At 42.3% G+C, this 20,284-nt stretch overlaps 1 protein-coding gene across 4 annotated transcripts in view; it reads right to left on the bottom strand.

The window, feature by feature from the left end:
- Positions 1-2,334: 2,334 nt before the first annotated feature.
- The window catches only part of SEMA3B (semaphorin 3B), a 40,450-nt gene continuing 22,500 nt past the window's right edge, over positions 2,335-20,284 (bottom strand). For 2 of the 4 annotated variants that reach the window (XM_069966539.1, XM_069966538.1), the window contains exons 2-18: positions 13,614-13,739; positions 12,621-12,775; positions 12,272-12,334; positions 10,420-10,539; positions 10,090-10,183; positions 8,954-9,073; positions 8,495-8,637; positions 8,249-8,366; positions 7,135-7,204; positions 5,997-6,141; positions 5,689-5,908; positions 5,522-5,613; positions 5,269-5,310; positions 5,021-5,178; positions 4,855-4,910; positions 4,400-4,539; positions 2,335-4,100 (exon numbers count right to left, since the gene is read on the bottom strand). In XM_069966539.1, coding sequence (XP_069822640.1) covers positions 3,621-4,100; positions 4,400-4,539; positions 4,855-4,910; positions 5,021-5,178; positions 5,269-5,310; positions 5,522-5,613; positions 5,689-5,908; positions 5,997-6,141; positions 7,135-7,204; positions 8,249-8,366; positions 8,495-8,637; positions 8,954-9,073; positions 10,090-10,183; positions 10,420-10,539; positions 12,272-12,334; positions 12,621-12,775; positions 13,614-13,713 — 2,316 coding nt within the window. In that variant the 5' untranslated portion in view covers positions 13,714-13,739 and the 3' untranslated portion in view covers positions 2,335-3,620. Of the gene's footprint in view, positions 4,101-4,399; positions 4,540-4,854; positions 4,911-5,020; positions 5,179-5,268; positions 5,311-5,521; positions 5,614-5,688; positions 5,909-5,996; positions 6,142-7,134; positions 7,205-8,248; positions 8,367-8,494; positions 8,638-8,953; positions 9,074-10,089; positions 10,184-10,419; positions 10,540-12,271; positions 12,335-12,620; positions 12,776-13,613; positions 13,740-17,558; positions 17,813-20,284 lie in introns of those variants that run through there. The other 2 variants (XM_069966536.1, XM_069966537.1) reach the window with 2 other exon arrangements.

Below are 20,284 nucleotides of genomic sequence, written 5' to 3'. Positions count from 1 at the left end.
GCACTAACTGTTTCTATCACAGTGAGCATGTTAAAGAATGCCGAAGTGGTTAATTGCCTATGTGACACTTGTAAGTACATGAGAGGAAGTTTGGCAGCTACCTCCCTCTGGGCCTATCACAGCCCTGTATTAAGTTCCCTCCAGTTTTGTCCTACAGGTATCAAGGTATCTTAGGCTTCTCTCCACCAGTAGGTGACAAGTCCCGGTTCTTACTTTATAAGACTTGTGTAGGGAATCATGATTCCCAGACGTGATAACCTAGGGCTTGATCTCCCCCAGCATTGGCGGATCAGTCATAGCCGCGAGTATGGGTTTTTCCGTCTAAAGTTTGTTGCAACTGTAGCCAAGGATATTAGAATCCCCCTAACAGAGTGTTGTGTATTTATGGACAAGTCCCCTTACGACAAGAAGAAGAACAAATCTGCACCAAAACTTGCATAGGTTTTACAGAACCTAAGTTTTACTATTCACAGTCCAACTGCTAACGCAGGAATCACCCGAGGAACCTTTTAGAGAAGACGTACTGGCACAACTATCTCTAAAGAGCAAACACATCACAGTTATTGGAAATACTGTACTGTATCTTTAAAAGACTGTCAAGTAAAAATTTCTGCTGTTATTCTGGAGTCTGTGCATTCCTATATTGGAACACCACTCTAAAGAGGAGACATTGGGAACACCTTTAATGGGTGTGTGCAGGTAACTCAGAAGAGTTACTACCACTCCAACCCTGTGGCAAGTGCACAGCGGTAATGCAACATGAGCTCTTGCTTTTAATATCTTTCACCCCTGGATCACCATACATGTGCCAGGCCAAGCTTCTTCAACCTAGAGAACCTTATTTGCTGTTCAGCCTTTTCTCACGCCAAATAACTCCTAAAGGTTTAATTATGATCTTTGACTCTTCAGTACAGGTAAGGGCCCTATTCCACCGGACGATTATCGTTTGCATAATCGTTAACGATTAACGATCTCAAACGACCGCTATTGCGAAAGACCTGAAAACGTTCACTCATTTCCATGGAACGATAATCGTTACTTATGATCGTAATTGCGATTGTTTTTTCTTCGCTATTTATTCGCTATTGCGTTCGTATCTATTGCGAATGACCGAATGATGTCTTATTCAATGCGAACGATTTGCGAACGTTTTGCCAACGAGCAACGATTAAAATAGGTCCAGGTCTTATAAAGCAATCAATGATTTCTCGTTCGGTCGTTAGTCGTTAACTGCATTTCAACCGAACGATTATTGTTTAGATTCGAACAATTTAACGATAATAGTCCAGTGGAATAGGGCCCTAAGTGGACAACTGACATCTCACAAAATGACAGTGCATGCTATGCCTTGTGGTTTCTTACACTGCGTGAATCCCAGGCACCTGTTTCTGCTTCATTTCATTTGTAACAATCTCTGGGCTATATGTCTGTCTGATCATATTACTCTATGATAGTGTCTTCAGGCTGTGAGATTGCTGCTGCCCCTGGAACTGTGCATATGACCTAACACTAATAGTCTGGGGAGTGGGAAGATCTTAAGATTGTGGAAATGGATACCTAAGGGTAAAAACACATGATCAGGTTGCATTGCAGTTTCCAGTACTGCAGGGAAGTTCTTACTACTGACAGGATGCAGTTACCACTGGATTATATACAGAATTAAGTCTCAAACCTTCCCTTTGTCCACAAAACCCACCACAGTTCCAGAATAATCCACACTTCTACAGAATTGCTTTTATTGTGTTAACTTAATAATTCACTTTCTCTCTCCAGTTTTCGCACAATATTATCCAGTACTTCTCCAACTGTATCAGTGACCAGCCTAGGCCGGCCACTTATACCTTTAGCAGCAGAAAGGGTTAATTTATATTTTAAAAATATTTACACTAATAAAAATAATATTCTGTCTGTACTTGGGCATCTGGTTGAGGGGGTCTTGGTAATCTCATTGGATACTGATGAGTTGTGCTTGGGACATTTTTGTGAAGGAAATGCACAAGACCATGGAGGGAAGTTAAAGGGAACCAATTGGGCTGATCTGGTTCCTTGGAGCGCTGTAAAAAGCTCCCGTGCAGTCACGGGACGTATTGGCCGCAGCTGCAGCAGCAGCTTTATACCCAAGAAAATGAAGTTTAATCCCCTCATGCGGCAAGTAGTAGTCTGGGCTGCTCCCCACCCGTCTCTAGTCACCGCTCTCTGCCTGTCACTCATCCCGCCTAGTGCACTGACAGGCAGAGAGCGGTGACTAGACATGGGCGGGGAGCTGCCCAGATGACTACTTGCCGCGCCTCTCCCTGCTCCGCGCAGGGGGATTAAACTTAATTTACTTGGGTATTAAACTGCTGTTGCAGCCGAGGTCCCTACGTGCTGCATGCTGCACAGGAGCTTTATACTGTGCTCCAGGCAACCAAATCAATTGGGCTAATTGGTTCCCTTTAAGCGGCATAAAATGTTGCAATTTCTTTTGTAGAAAATGAGGCTGGCGCAAAATATTAATTATTGTTTATGTACACCCACCTACATATACCCTCATTGCTGATTAATCGGGCTGACAGCGCATGATGCTAAGCTCACACATTGGTTCAAGATAAATAATTATATTTTACAATTTAAAAAAAAATTGCAGTTTTGTCACTTAGCGTCTCTAACTTGAACTGTAATAAATGTTGACAAGAACTGCGAACCTGGACAAATGCAGACTAGCCACATCTTTCTGTGGGGTGACAGTGGTTGGCCAGTCACGCAGCCTATGTAACAGTCTTTAGTGTTGCAGAAGCATGGATGGTTAACCTGCCCATATTTGATACAGCTTGTTGTATACATGAGAAAGGATCACTGCTTTGCACCTTCATGTTTTCAGGACTCATCTTTTTGCCTCCAAGTTGGGTAAGTACAACGTCTCCCTTAAAATACATTCACATATGTTTTGTTTTTTTTAATGGAGAAATTCACCGTATTCTGATAATCTAAAATGCAGTGACGCTTTCCTCTTTTATTATGGAAGTAATGTCACTGTAGTAATTTTTGAGACATTTCCAAGGGTCAGTTTTGTGAGTAGTTACTGGATGATCTTGAGCTCTATATTTAGTGGTATCTTGTATGTAAAGCATCAGTTTTCCATTCCCAGCGATATCTACAACAGATGGTGCAAATCTGTATTTCTCCAGTTTGGGCTTCTTTCTTCAGCACAGTAAAACTAGTCTTGGAATGAATTGGTCATGAGATAACCGTTCGTCCAATGCTGACAATCCACCTGTGGTCCAATAATATTGGGCATTGTATTCTGCAAATATTGTCCAGTTCAGGGGCAAAACCCTTCGTCTTTAGACTGCGTGAGATGACTTTGTGTGCTATGGGTGATTGGAGTGCTCATAAATAGGAAAACCTGAAGGTTAAACTGAGGGTTGAGCTCATATAGGACATATTTTGCATTCCCACCTTCAGCAGGAGTTAGTGGAGCAGTACTCTTTGGTAGGCCACAAGGTTACAGAACAATGATACATTGTTACATTTCATTATAGTGATACAACAGCATCTCTGCCTCTCCCAGAGGTTACCCCCCTTCCAGACCTGACTCCATGTACAGTTTAAAGGTCCATATGTGCAAGAGCTGCAACCACCTAACTCTGAGCACTCCTGGGTCCACGTTCAGCCCTTTGATGTTCATGCGTCCGGCGACTTCGCACTTTTATCTTTTCCTCCAGGTGCTTCCATTTTTGTGCTTTTGCTTTTATACTAAGTGGAGGCATTGGCTTTCCATGACCTTTAGATGGTGGTAGCTGTGGTGCACCCTGTGGCCCTGGAGGGTGGGATGTCCGTCCCTTACGAGCCCATAGCTCCTCACACATTTGCTCTCCTTTGGAGCCTGGTTGTTGAACGAGCCTCATAAACTCATGGTACCATTTCATCTGTGGCACACGGTGAGCACTTAATGACTCCTCAGCCCGAGAAGGTAGAATGACCTCTAGGTTTAGCTGAAGTAGAAGCTGTGTAAAACCATGCTCTGAGGAGTGGCAGAGGTAATTGCCAGCATCACGGCGCATTACACTGCGCAGGAGAATACCACGATCTGTCTTTATTACACGTTCATCAAACTGAACCTAGAAATGTAAAAACAGTGTCAATTTTAGACTGAGCCAACAGGGGGCAGCAAGAAAGTAGTTCAAGCTAACCTTAAATAATTGTAGCTTTGGAAGTGGCTGGAGTATAATAAATTGTTTTAAGTCATCAGTACAAATTATTCATAGTTTATTTCTAGATGAAAATGATCACGAGAAGTAGAGTCAATCTTTGTATGGACCCCAGAATCTGCTAAATGTTTTAGAACTGATCTTGCATATTAATCAATAACCTGATCTCTCTCACCTCCCCCAATCATATGAGGGATTGTATTTCTTACCTCTTTTCTTGGTGTTTCTGGTGCCTTTTGATGAAACCATGTAACTTGAGCTCTTAGAGACTTAGGAAGACACTCGAGGAAGACTGTGCTTCCTTCTACTCCATACAGATGCTTCTTCTGTATGCTAAACCTCTGTTGCTCTGTGTGAAGAGGAGTGGATATGTAGATGACCAGAAAAAAATAAAAGGCTCCTAATACAATATCTGGTTGGTGATTGGCCTACTGATCATAGTTCTGTTATTCAGCTGATACTACAGAAGTCAGTAATGGCATAGGTGTCACACATAACCACTAAGTAACCTGGTAACACACATGGGTATGGCTAGCCTGTCTACAAGCTCATTCTTCATGTTCCGATCATTGTGGATCAGGCGGTAATATGACAATTACTATCACTTGTCCTCTCGTATGGCTTGCTCTAAAGCTTAATAAGAGTGGGGGCTCACAAAACGTACCTCCAGAACACAGTGTATTGGGATCTCCATTCCTCACATCCTGACGACGAGATCTCCTGTGTAAGATATGAGTACATGTGTCATGTCATATTTTAGAACGTGTTTGTAATGGTAGCCTATCTTGCCCCTTCTGTTATAGTTTTGAAAAGTGGAAAGGGTCTCTTGCCTCTTGGTGTTGGGTAGGTAGCGGGTACAGCTGGCTCCGTCCCAGGCACAATATGGATCCCTGGCTAAACAGCACTCTGCACAGGCTTTTCCATAGATACCACAGCGATGCAGAGGAACTTGGGAGACGCCACTTGCAGACCCTACATACAGTTGTTGCTAAGGAGAAAGTAAATGTTATGTCAAGACGAGAGTAACAAATATTGACATAAAGAGATTTACATATAGAGCATGGATTCTTCAACTTACCCGCTTAGATGAAATCTGCATGCTTGTGACAGGGGATGCATTCTACTCAGAGAAAGAAAGATAAAATTGTATAAGAAGTCGCAGTAGAAACCTTAATCCCCAATAACAATTGACATCACACAGTACCCGAAATCATGATATTACTCTATAGCATGCACTTATATAGCTATTAGTAATCTACTATAGAGCATGGGAGTGCTCTAGACACGTGATTGTATTTGCAATACCAATGATTGTTTTGCTGTTCACCTACCTTGAAGACCTGAAGCTCCTCCAGCACCAGCTCTTCCCTCTCATTCCAGCTCTGTTTGGGCACAGAGATCACTTTCAGCACGGTGCCAACATCTAGCAGAGAGAAAGTGCTGTGTCAGAGGGACTATGGGATATTACTGACATGGAGACTGCGGCCTAAACTCTCACCTGTGCCAATGAACATAACATCATACTCTCCATCAGCAGCAGTCACCCTGTCCACCGTAAGCTGGGTAGAGGTGAAGTCAGCATGACTGTGCAAGAAGATTGGCCTCCCGCTCCCAGGAGTTACAGGGTTAAACATGAGTGGATGATTTCGTGCAAATTGCAGCACATCGTCTGGAAAGTTCTTAGTGGATTCAAAACTCCCAAAAGTTTTACTGGGGCACTAGATGAGATGAAAAAAGTCAGAAGTTATTTTGACAGTTATAAAATCACTGTACCAAAATGATATCAGTGGCTATCTGATCACTTACCATTCCCGGCCGGGGATAGGGCACTCTGCCTTGATAAGACACCCACTGGTAGTTGGGTCCTTCCTTGTGGGCAAAGGGTCCCAAAAACGCTCTGCGGATATCATTCATGGTGTAGATACAGATTGCAGAACCCCGGAACACAGAACTAAGGAAAAACACAAGCTGGAACTCAGGATCAGCACAGAATAAGTAATGTATGAACACGGTAACTGAACTAGCAGAATTGTGAGTTCAGTTAAAGAATCTGTATAGGATGAGCAATGTACACTGATCAGCCATAACAATAAAACTCACAAGTGACGTGGATAAGAAATATATGGTAGACAGTAAGTAAACAGTTCTTGAAATTGATTTTTTAGACATTCTGAGTGATTTTGCAAAGGCCCAAATTGCGATAGCTAGATGACTAGTAACTGTCTAGTAGTGCGACTGATGGTATAAGGCTGGCTAACTGGGGGCAGTAGTGACCTGTATATGACACGTGGCAGTGTGGTGTTGCTAGCGTAATGTCCCTAGTGTATCACACGCTCTGTGTCAATGATCTCTGTGATACAAAATGCAGGCAAATGAATTATGACACTAGATTTCCATGGAACAACTAACTTTACTGTCAATCATACAGTCTCTTAGGCACAAAGCGTGTGTACAGTGTTTACGCCTGAAGGTAAGAATAGTTAAATATTTTTGCAAGTATATTCATTTAGCAAACTTGCCTCCTTCTCCTGGTATGCTGATATGCCTCCCATTGACAGCTCGTTGTCTAGGTTACTGACCACTACTCAATATATATATGGGCCTGACCACTAGTTTTAGGTCCACCCCTTTCCATGTAACAGTGGCTGGAATAGGGACTGCTCCCATTGGCTAAGAGAATTATGTGACTAAAGAATCTTTTACTTTCATACATGTGACTACTGTGTTAATACACACCAGTAATGTTAACCCTTGCACTGATAATATTGCTCAGTGTAAGCTGTTAAGCAGTGCGACAAATAAAGTAGCAGTAAATACAAACATACAGTACCTACAGAAATAGGATCATGTGCACGAGATACATGTATGATGAGCAAAGGCTACAATATATACAGGCTGTGAGTGATTCCTCACCTTCCCCAAGACTGATTACCTGTTATCTTACCTTGCGGTAGAGAACAGAGCATATATTAGTGGATTCCTTTTGTCCCGGGTTTGAAGTAAAAACACATCCTCTAGAAGATAGACATACGGACAGGATTTAGGTCATGTGACTTGGTGTATGGATATTCACATGTTTGCTTTTTTGCAATAATTTTATGTCAATGTGCGGGAAAAAAACCAAGTATGAAAGTAAATAGTTTTCTTTATTTTAAACAGATTGAAGCTTCTCATTGGAGGTAGCCTCTGAAATTAAACACTCCATGACTTAACCACAGTGGACAAAACCATTTAATATCTGTACTGCTTCTTTTCTGTTCAGTAGTATCAGTGGTTGTCCAGGCAGCACCGAGCCTACCACCAGACGCCAGGACCACAACCCAGAGAGGAGCCAGAGAAAACAGACTGCCAGGTAGCTCCTGCATTGGAGGCTTATGCCGGCTGGGTAACTTGGACGCCCTGGTAAGCTATATTTAGAGGCCGAGCCCCACAATCCCTTATTCCCAGGTGCCGCAAAAATGCTCAAGATAGGAAACAGAGCTGGGGATTTGTGATGGTCCTGCCGCTTTTATGCAGAAATTCCTGGCATTTCCTGTGTTATAGTCCCTAAGCTGTGGCAAGGGGATGGACGCTCTCCAAGGGTGCTGTCAGAGGGCTATTAGGAAAAAAAATGGCTGCTTTCTTCCAAAATGAGCGCCACCCCTGTCCTTAGGTTGTATGTGGTATCACAGTTCTGGTCCATTCACTTCAATCGAACAAAGCTGCAGTACCAAGCGTAAACCGAGGACAAGAGTGGCGTTTTCTGGAATGCAGCTAGGTTTTTTTTTCTATTCTTAGATAACGTCTTTAATCATGTGGCTTTCCAGGTATTTAGGAAATACAACTCCCAGTATAATGTCAGTGTCACATGAGCTGGAGAGCCACGGTTTGAAGACTCCTAGTCTAGATTGTAATTTGTTAGAGGTAGTGTGGGTGACGCCTCATGTCTATGTACATAAATAATGTAATAATAGATATAATGTTTAACCGCAGTACCATAAAATCAGTCAACCATTTCCTCCCAGCATCGTATTACATAGTTACTGCTAACAAATCCAGAAGAACCAATAAATACTCACTGAGCTCGTCAAAGTATGTGTCGCCCCCTGCGTCCTTCCCAGGCACACTGCACACAAGACGCGCCTTCAGAAAAGTGGTCCATTTGTTCACTAAGGTTCGCTGACCACCCATGTCATTCTAGAAGACACAACAAACCCTGATGAATTGTAATGGCCACAAATTACTTAAAAGAAGAAAGTATAGAAGAGTGGGAAGGAAATCCTTATGGTTACAGATTAGCCATAGATTAGCTATGAAGTAATTACCCGGCAGATCTGTCCTATCCGGGCATAGGACTGTTTAACCCCTCCTAGGCCCTCCACCGGTGTCTCTCGAAAGAAGAAGTAGATTTTATCATCGTCTGGGTTTTCACTTTCCGGAATCCAGAAAACTTTAACAAACTTGGGTTCTAAAATGGCAACAGGAGAGTTACGTTATATGATTTGTTATTATCCATCTTATGACCTGATCATACTAGGACAATAACATCCCCTCCCCCATATAGCACTCAGCTGGGTAAGGGCCTCTCCAGTATCCACTCCATAGTGGATACTGGAGAGGCCCTCTAGTACTGCATCAGGCACATTCCAGTATTCCTCCGGCCCTGTATGGAACCTGTAGCTGATTCGTCTTAGGGCTATTTTACCCTCCCAGCAGTATCTATATATAATCAATTCAGCTATGGTCTGTAAATATTTTGGTAAAGATAGAAGATTAGAACTAACCATTCAGCCAACGGGAGTCATGCTGTTCAGTGCGCAGGGGGGGTCTTCGGCCCAGGCTTCTGAATATGGTAAAGTCTCGTCCCATAAGATCAGTGGCAACCCCAGAATAGAGTTCATCTCCTGTACAAAACCAGAGGAGAAACAGTTAAATCAGCCAAGAATGCATGAAAGGAAATGTTACACAGATTGAGTATATGGGGGGTACGGTAAAGAGTAAGTATATGAAAATGCACAGTATGTGTACAGTATATGAAAGACAGCATATGGATATTGCGGAAGTGTCAGCATTTACAGGTAACCAGGATTGACAGTAAGTTATGTCCCTAAGGGGGCTGAATGGGACCCCAACAGACTGTACAATGTTCTGTACAATGACCACTGGTACTAGACCGGCAGATATGCCTGGCATTAGGACTTTTTTTGCAGGCAAGGCCCTATAGGGGAGTGAAGCAGGGAGTGTTCCCAGGTAACTGGTGCAGAGAGTGAGTCAACAGACCGTGATGTGACAGAGCCCGTTGCTGAGTGATACAGGCATAGGCTCGGCCAGGCCGTCTGTTTCATCTCCTTTATGTTTACATTTGCATTGCCCTGTAGGAAATGGATAAGCAACCACCTACCATTCTGCACTGGGGTCTGGTCTAAATTTATTTAGGGGTCATATTTAACTTAGGAGTCTGGTCCGGGGGCCTGAATCAATTTTACAGCTTTGAATTATGATAACCAATAATTTTTATGCATTATTTTAAAGCTGAGCTTTATTTTTTTTTCTCTCTTTGGAAAAAAAATGGTTGGGATCCCCTAAGATGAGAATGCTTTCTAGGGTTTCACAATGTTAAAGTTTTCAAAAACCTGGTCTATAGGATAGTGGCAGCAAATATATACAGGCCTGTCAGTAGGGTATGTAAGTACTATATCTAGGTATGCATAGTAGAGCAGCACACATATGCAGGGGAGTCATTAGACAATGTGTAGACGTGCAGAGCTTACAGCTGGAGAAGATGTGGGAGGCAGTGTATGGCAGCTGTGAGATAATCTGCACTGTGTGTATCAAGGAGCTGTGTATGTATGGGCTTTTATATAATATTACAAGTAGTAAACCATTACATTTCACAGGAGTCTAAATAATTTCTTCTCACCTACAAGGATGTTGGCTGCTGCATGTTTGGGGTCATATGGGCAGCGCCCCTTCCCATCCTCCAGCCTTGTGGTGTCCAGCCTAAATACATTGTCCTGCAAAGAGCACATTGTACACATCAGCCTGGGTCCTATTATTCACCTCCACAGCTAGAGGAAATTGTGCATATTTATGTCATCATTTGTATTTACTTTGGTTTATTGTTCTCATATTCTTATGATGCCCCCTGCTTCAAATAGGAGGCTATACATAAAGTAATGATAATATATCTACATCTCCTTCACCACAGGCACATTTAAAAGGCTATGTCTCCCCAAACGTGGCTACTTACATCAGCGCGCTGTCCCACGTGCAGGAAGCCACAGACTGGGTGAAATGCTCCCGTCCCACAAGTGAACAGGTGAGTGCGGTTATATAGCTGCAGGACTTTCACATAGTTCACACATTCCATCTACCGAAGGAAAAAAATATATTGAGTCTGCAATGTCACAACTTGTACAGAATGACAATTTACAAGCATTGAGACCCAGCTTGTGCCATATACAGTACAGTGTGTCCATCCCTCCCCCATGTCTCACTTTAGCCTCCATCACTCAGATAACTGGCATACCTCAAAGGGAAAAAGGACCCTGCTGGTTTAGAAGAGGAGGGGGGAGTCACACCTTCAAGCTGGAATTCACTGAATCACAAACACTTTCCCTCCATACTTGACCCTGAGCCTTCAGCCCTGCAGATTAGCAATACAAATCTGTGCACAGTCAAATATTCTTCTGCAGGGAATGCAGGGGCCGCGACTCCCAACAGAAAAATCAGCTGACACTTTACACTGTTCCCCGATAGGGAGTAAAGGTTCATTCACATATATATGGCAGTCTACAGCCACCCTAGATGGGAACGCCAGATTTAAAAAGCTAAATGCACCAGGGGCACGTCTAGCACCAGGCAAGGGAGGCAACTGCCCAGGACACCGACCTTCTGCCCGAGCACCTTATCCAACTCCAAGTCTGTCCATAGAACGCACATGCAGTTTAATGCTGCCTTTAATGTCTTCTTCTTCCCTGTTCCTGCAAGGCACACGCAATTACAAAATTTGTGTGGCCTCCACCAGAGCAGGAAGGAGGAGAAAAGACCAGAGGAGGGGACCTGACTACTGGGGAAACTGTCTACAGGGAGACCTGGCTCCGGTGAATTCTATGTACAGTTCGGGACTTGACTACTGAGGATATCACCTGGGTTATCAGTCGAGGGGTTACTAGCTACGAATAAGGAGGGATGCGTAGGGGGAAGTGTATAATATAATGAATTTCAGGGAAGTAGTAGAGTAAAAATAATTGATTTAATTATATAACAACATGATCATTATTATTATTAATGTTGTCAGCATTGTTTCAATAGTGTGTGGGAAGGGGGGGCTGCAATTTCTTTGAGATTCACTCTGTCAGCCAGGTTCTCTAAATACAGCTCTGTGTTGCACCTATTGTCCCCGCTGGGTTGCCTAGGATGATTTTAGGCACAATAATGATGGCATAATTTCCTCTAAATCAGAGGTGAGTCTTCTCTGTCCCCTGCACCTTTATGTGATTACATCCTACACACTTTAACCCCAGGAAACTCATGAATTGCTCAGAAAGTAAACAGGCTGATGGTGGTGCATGCTGGGATGATGGGGTGTGAGCTGATCTGTAGGGCAGAGCAGGCGGTGATAAGTGTCACCTCACACAACCCCAGATGTTAGTTATAGCTGTGTCACTGGCAGAAGGGAAGCAAATAGTTTTTTTCTTTTTCCCTTAAGATTCATTGTATAATAAAATGTTCTGAAACGTTTTAATATATGTTCTGATTTAATTCCTCATTGAAGATCTTCTAACTTTTAGGGACAAAGGCACAAAACCCAACTTACATATGGTATGTATATTAGTTATTGCAAGAAACTCATGATTAAGATACATTTTAGCTTATGGATATGTCTTCTTTGACTGACAGCAAGCAGATTCTTTGGAAATGTTATGATCATGTATGAGTATGGTGAAGTTTCAGAACTTTTCATTATACAATGAATCATCTTTACTTAGAAAAGACTGGATGGGCCTTGACATAGAGGCAGCCTGGAGCATCTACACCTAGTAACCCTTAGAATATTGTTATATCCTCCCAGTAAAGGGCTATGGGTATTGTAGACTTACATTGATGTCTTTTCCTGCCCAGTTGCACTCTTCCCTCCATTCTACAGGTGCGTGCCACGGAATCTAGAAAAAAAAGACAATGTAAGGGTTACTGAGAAACATTACATTATCAGGATCTTCTTCACACACTGGAATGTTTTATCATTAATCTAAGTGTATGAAAAAAATCCAACCAACACAGCACATGCACGCTTTCCATAAAGCACTATGGGGACAGTCAAGGGGAAAAAAAAGTAAAATTCACCACACACTGTGGACGCCATATTCCCATAAAGGTGGGTGTTTACACTGAAAAACCAACTTAGGTGCCCCAGCATTAGTGACTATGTATAAGAAAGGCGGATCTTACCACAAGCTCATTCTGTGTAATGTTATCCAGACTCAGCGATAGGAGGTAATTCTTTCCACCCACAAACAAGCGGCTGCGCTCCTCATCCAGTAACAGGGCATCATAACAACAGGAGCGATTGATTGTGTAGGTGCGCAGGCCGTGGAGAGACAGATCTGGGGGAGACAGACAGGGTAACCAACTCAAGACTGACCGTGAGAGCCTGCAACTCATGATAGAAAATGACAGGTTTTACTGAAATGTATGTCCAGCCACCTATCTATAGCATGGGTGTCTCTGCACTTTAGACAGTCATTTTAAGGCTAAATCCCCATATGGTAAATGTGCAAATATTCTGTTTTTCTTTTAGTGTACAGATTCTTGGTTATGTCAGGTCTAACTCTGCTGTTATAGCCTGTCTCATTCTCCAGTCACATCCACAGCTGCATTTATAATTCTCCTGTTCTATCCTGCCAGATCCAGAGAACTATTTATTATCCTGCACTAGGCAAGCACTTCTGTAGCGCATTGTGGGAGATGTGGATTTGATATCAGACACAGTATAGTAGTTTTCTCCCACAATCTACCCTGTCAGTCCCATGGATAACACGACCAGTGGTGGCCCCACTCTAGCACCATCCTTCCCAAAGTCACAGTCAATAGTCTTTACAGGCTTTTTTTGGGAAGTGTCATTTAAAGGTCAAGGGTTAAGTGTGCACGGCCTCCAGAGCTAAGAGTCATTCAGAATGCATTTTTATACCCCAATGCTCTCAACAAGATGAATGACTGACAACTCCCCCACCCTACTACAGCAATTCATCTAAATCACAAACAATTAACAACAAGCAGCAAACAAATGTTAAAGTAAATATAATCCTGAGAAGTCGTCCTCTTATGTGACAGTGTCAAACATTCTTTTATTTCTTTCTGACAACGCTTAGCGACAACCCATTAGAATTTGTCCCAGCTTTCCTATAGTCCTGAATGGCAATGAATGTAACAGCAAAAACTCACCATGATAAGACAGTTTTAGACGAGGGGTGACCGTTCTGTTGCCTTTGACCCCCCAGCACAGCAAAACACAGATCAGGATGTGACTGTGGAAGACTTTCATCTTTAAAGGACTGAAGACACGCCAATCTACAAGAAAACAAGATGGCGATTAGAAAAGAACCAGAATATAGGAGAAAATATAATTTCATCTTAGATCTCTGCTTTATCAGACTCCTGCATTATGTAAGCCCCCATCAGTATTACACCACATAGTATGTAGCTTGAGCTGATCGTATCTGCTGCGTGGCCCCGAGCCAGCATCCTCCCCATCACAGTACATCCCTGGATGCTCTCCAATGGAGTATTCCCCAGCAGAACGTGTTTATATTCTCACTGTCTCTTATCAGGGTAGTCACCTGCTTGTTTCCAGGACTGGATTACAACTCCCCCATATCCCTATATACACAACTCTAAGATGGCCATACACACAAAGATTTATCATGGCACCCACATGATAATGTTGACTTCTTAGGGCATATTCAAATTGTGCTGTTTTGTTATGCTGTAATTTGCCTGTATGGCTTTTTACAGGTATAATGTATAATAAATGCACTAAAGCCGCACCGAGTGTACACACCCTCATGTTCTGAGTCCAGAAAACTTTTATTGTTCCTGAATCAATGTGACCTGATGATTTATAAATATGTATTTACCTCTAGTCTATAGTACATACCCTCAAACACACAGATTCTATACAACAGAAGGAAACTGGGAATGTAGTATGAAATAGTATAACTGTTATCATTAACAAGTATACCAAACCCTGAGGAAAAAAAATGTGTGTGTGTGTGTGTGTGTGTGTGTGTGTATATATATATATATATATATATATATATATATATATATATATATATATATAATTTTTTTCCAGGATTGTTAGTTTTTTTTTCCAGGTTTGTTTGTTTGTGTGTGTGTATGTATATATGTATGTATGTATATATATATATATATATATATATATATATATATATATATATATATATATATATATATATATTATAATGAATGTATATTGAGAGATATATACTTTTTAGCAGATTTGCAATGTATACCAACTATGTACTGATACAAGGTGATGTGAAATTAGCCTATTGTGTAATAGACTATACAGGATATGCAGCGAGGTTGGGCTCTTTGATGAAGATTAATATGAGTAACGATAACATAGGGTGTCTTCATGGAAAGTGCTGACTACCATTAGTGCTCAACCTTTAAAAAAGGTCAGAGACCACAGCAACTCAACTTGATTCATGGTACCCTATTGTGATTTACAAACCACAAAAAAACTGCCAAAGAAGCTTTCCTTTTATGAGGGTAGCTGAGACAGGTGGGAAACAACAGAACTGAGATAATCAGGCTAAGGTGACATGAACCCCCTGGAGCGAGCTGGAGGGGGAGATATCCAACATACATTTGGGATCCAGTAACATGATATGGCATTAGGCCAGTATTTACCCGGCCAATTCCAGATAATAGGGGGACGAGAAAAGGGAGGGGGCAGATGGAGAACAGCAGCTTTTGAAGAAATTTCAATATTTGTTTCAAAGAGAGATTCCCCTTTTGATGTCCTCATGAAGTTTAATGGCTACCTGGCAGTAGTCCAGCAATTTTTTAACCCCTTCTTTATTAGCACAGTATCAAATATAATAAAAGAAAATATCTAGTCAAAGATTAATGCAGAACAGAGGTACTGGAGCCAATGGACTGATCCCGTAATTAATGACAGGTGGAGGGGCGAGATGAGCCCAAAGCACTTATCATTACCAGAGAACGATAACGGGCCTAGGAGTGACCACGCTTCCAAGGTTTTATAGACTTTTCAACGACCATTTAATAATCCAGGATATTTGAACCCTGTTGATGCCAAATTAATGGAATTTTGAACAGTACTATGATGTGTACATTGCAACTCTGCTACATACATGTATAATTATGTTATTAGTAGTTTTTATGTAACATGGTAGTTATAATTCCCAGTGTGACTTGACTCTGATTTCCACATGTACATCCGGGCTGAAGGTATCAGCTTTTATAATAACTTAGAACCTTTTATTTAGGTAATTCATGGATATAACAAGCTATTGTTGCTGTGTGCGGCTGACGTCACACACAACAACAGGGTCTTTATGAGTATGAAATGGCAGTCACAAAGTACGTATGTGACTCCATGACCTCACATGAGACCGTGCGCTGCACTGAGATCAGGAGAACAGTATTAGCTGCTAATTCCGCCATCTGCATTATTTCAAGATTAGCATTTCCCAAGAATCTTTTTCTTCTTCCCTCAGAGCTGGACGATTATGAAAATTCCACAGATTGTAAAACCTGCCTGGCAGATTAAAATCTGCGACTGGAAATGTCCCCTCCAGGTCACCCCACCTGAATGATCAGAGGTCAGACACACCTCAGGACAGAGGAACGAATAAATCCATAGACTGAGTCGGATGATACACGATTTCCTGGGAACAGATTCCTCATACAGGTAATAATTGATCTTGGGCAATAAGCATGTAGGAGAGTGCACATCACATGCTACGTCAACCATTGCTTGGTAACAGAAGTGCCAATGCTCAGTGCAAAATCAAGGCTTCATAAACTCAAAGGATGGTATCCAGTGGGTAAACTTGTTGAGAGCCTAACACAAATACTAAACATTAACATTTTTTTAAATTATATTGCGACTTAAATTCTTAAAGTTGTTATGATAAAACTGTCAGGGTTATGTTTTGTACCCCAGAGCAATGATTGATAGGTTAAAAAAAGGGATTTGTTGGAAATATAACAACTTAAGTGGATGTAATTGTAAGTCATGTGAAAAGGTTTTGGCTGCGTCATAACTGATGGAAAACTGTAAATGATGTCAATCACTTGTGTTGCTGATTTCTGCAAAGCAACGCACTAGGGCCCATCCTCCAAATGTCACAGAATTTAAGTGAGAAATGTCAAATCCCCCATCAGTTCTTATGACGTTCATGTATAACCTTTTGCTCCTTAGCTGCATTTGATTTCTTATAAATCTGGAGCAAGCTTGTTATAATAATAATAGTAAAAATATTTATTTGTATAGCGCCAACAGATTACGCAGACTTATAAAATAAAGCCAACTCCTTTACTAAAAACTAATGAACACAATGAAAACGTTAAACAATGATGTCCAGACGCTTTATATCTATGGCACATCTGCCAGGTATATACAGAACAAGCACAGGTTACAGCAAGAAACAGAAAGAACTGTATCATTCACAAGGTGTCGCCTGTGACGTCCACAGCATGGGCTCAATATGACAAACAAACTCCCACTAATATACGGAGGCAGCAGAAAGAATGACACGTCCTTAAAGAAACAGACTGTACGCCTTGTATAATCTAACACTACTATATCATGTGTGTTTTCACTGTGTAGTGTCAGAGCCATGCAACCTTTGTGTGATATATACTCAGATATAGAGAATTTACAATAAAAAGCTCAATGTCAGCATGTGTGATAGTGGCCGAGGTGTGATATCTAGGTAAATACAACACATCAGCTGTATATACAACAAGTAAACCTGTGTATGCCTCTATGTCCTTACAGCTCTAACTTCCTTCAACACATGTAAAGCAAAGGTCACAGCTCAGAATTGCAGCATTTACACTATATACACACAGTTCTGTATACACCCATGAGATTGCAGTTCTATAGGGGATTGTATGTGATACCGAACAAGTAGCTGTACAGGGTAAATGCACTATATCCCTAACCCCACCTGCAGATTCCTGGATATGCTCAGAACTAGCACACCTAAAGCCTGATTCAGCTTCTACACTCTTTTCCCCCCAGGATCACCATTCTGTCCCATAGAGCTGACAATCACACCATGGATGTATACAGCTCAAGTTCTTGTCTGCCTATACTGTAGAACTTACCTTACCTGCTGCTACTCCAATGTAAAGAAGGTAACAAAGGGGTAAAGAACATGAGGAGGAATGAGGACCAGATATTCGCCCCACTCAACATGAAGCTGTGGGGTTTGCCTGTGAGTCCGAGAGGTGAGCACTTTGCTTCTTGGTCTCAGTGTGTCCCACTCTCCTCCCACTCTACGTACTATTCACAGCTCCAGGGAGAGAAAGGGAGGAGAGACAGCAATGAGGAGACGACCAGAGAGTGGAATACTGAGATCCTTCAGGGGGAATGTGAGCTGTCCCATGTCTGACGCCTGTCCCTCCTCCTGCTCAAGAACCACCTGAGCTCACACCTCAACCTACAGTCCACCCAGCACTGAAAGGGAAGATAGACTGGTATTACTCTACACGCCTGGGTTCATACTGCATTTTATTCTTTCTTTCACTGTTTATTCCATGACAGTACATTACTCTTGCTGTATGCAAAAACTCAGTCAACCACCTTTTTGTGTACATAAAAAAAGGGTACGTTGCACTCTGTCTTTTTTTATTTTTTATAAAGTCAATAGGAAATGGATTTTTCTGTATGGTATGCAGCAGCATCTGTTTTTACTAGTTTTCCCTTCTGAGTGTATAAAAAAAACATATGCCTTATACAGAAACAAAAACCTAGCCTCAGTAGTAGCGCGATCAGTATTTTTAGTCAAAATCAAGAATGGAAGCGATGCAGAAAAACGAAGATAGAAAGATTTGCACATTTTGCGGTTCTTGGACCCTTTTCTGATTTGAGTAAGAAAATACTGGTAAAATACTTCATGGACCCAGTCTTACAATGGGCTAAACAGGTTTCTGGCTATCTATGCATGGTGTATGAAGCTTAGTCATGGTATAATGCAACATTCTACAATCATAATAGATTTTGTGTAACACTTTGCTTATTTTCAAGATCTCTGTTTGCTGTTAATGGCTAAGAAAATTATGTCTACATCCAGAGACTGAAAACCTGTATAGTTAAGGGTTTAGTTGCAGTTGTACAACCCTGTGCAAGCTTTAAATGGGCACAACCCAAACCTCTCTCCTGTCCCAGTTTGCTACAGTATACACTATCAGTGCCCCATCAGAGGTCCCATGAAACTAAAGGAAGGCAGGGGGGTGCGGGAACATAATAAACAAAGTATACTTAGGGTCCTACAGTATTAGATGAACCAATGGCGGCCCGATCAATAATGTGAACGAGTACCGATCTGCTGAATCGGTGCTCGTTTACTGAGCCTATTACACAACTTGATCATTTTGTGAGGACTGCACGGAGATCATTAGCGACATCCATGCAGCCCTTTGCCTAAACTGTTCATACATCACCTGTCCACGCTCCTGGTCTTCTCCTGCCCTTCTCTCCTGGCTGTGGGCAGTGATTGGCTGAGCGGCCTGTCAGCTTACATAGGCCGTTCTGAAGCTGCCGCCCAGGGGTGAAAGCAGAGGTCAGGAGAAGACCAGGAACGTATAAAGATAATGCAGAAGTTTATTCAATTGTTAGCCGTTGGCTGCACACCACTATTGCACATGGACGGCGGCCAATGACTTTGGGTCCAGACCTGAAGACATGATTAGCCAATGATCGTTGTTATCGGCTTATCGTTGCCTCTATTACACGGAGCAATAATTGGCTGAATCGGCCAATTATCGCTCTCTGTAATAGGGTTTTTACCTGTCACAGTGTCCCCTTAGCACCACTCCCGGGTCTTGATGGCTGCCAGCTTTCATTATTGTACAACATCCAGTTATGTCACGTACCTCCCTCCTCCAGCTGTAACGTCACAGCCCCTCTAATGTATTGCCCTTTCAGCCAGTCAGTGACTGAGCCCGACCTGCAGGAGCAGCAGGAGGCCGGCGGCTGTCAGCGAGACCTGAGAGTGGCGCTACAGGGGATGGGTAAGTATACTTTTTTTTTTATTATGCTCTGAGCCTGACACACAGCAAAGAGGAAATACACCGGCCCATCACAACATTATGGCATTGTTGATAAAGGGTCCCCAAAGTCGATTCGAAATTTGCAGAATTTTTATGATATTTTAAAGACTATGGTTAATATTTGTCTTTCCAAAATCCAGGCTATGCTTGTGCTTTAGATCATCTGTGCCGGACACATGGCCACCAGCCACAAATTCTCAGAATGTTCTCCATTCTGGCAGCTCTAACAACGCCCACCGACTGGCAGCAAATATGACGGCAGATCTGAAGACATTGCAAAATACAAAGAATTTGCTTTGAAACCCCTGTAATATAGGGATCAAATGCTGGACCACGGAAACCTTTCAGACTAATGCACCATATAACCCCCTACCAGGGCTCATCCCCGGCAGTAAGCCCATACTGCCCTGATATCTGTGTGACTGAATACAATATGGGCACAATCCAGCCTTAGGAAACATCAAGCTGAATTTGAACCTGCGAAGAGCAGGTATGATCGTCTCTTCATTTATGACTAGGGTGCAGCTCACAGATCACCCCATCCAAAGCCCCCTCAATGCTGTACATTCCTACATGCCCATGAGGGTGTAACTTAAGAGGTGGTAGCGTCTGGAATCATACACACTCACTAGACAGAGAAACATTCCAGCAAGTGACAAGTGTGGGCCTCATTCACCCAGTAACAAAGGGATAGAGGGAAGGGGGAATATATACAGACAGCCAGGAGAATGGGGAGACAAGTAATGAGAAGAGCATTCTCCTACAATGAGAGCTAGGAA

The sequence above is a fragment of the Dendropsophus ebraccatus genome, chromosome 4 (assembly GCF_027789765.1).
Source record: "Dendropsophus ebraccatus isolate aDenEbr1 chromosome 4, aDenEbr1.pat, whole genome shotgun sequence".
Classification (NCBI taxonomy): domain Eukaryota; kingdom Metazoa; phylum Chordata; class Amphibia; order Anura; family Hylidae; genus Dendropsophus; species Dendropsophus ebraccatus.
This window is presented reverse-complemented; position numbering and strand designations above follow the sequence as displayed.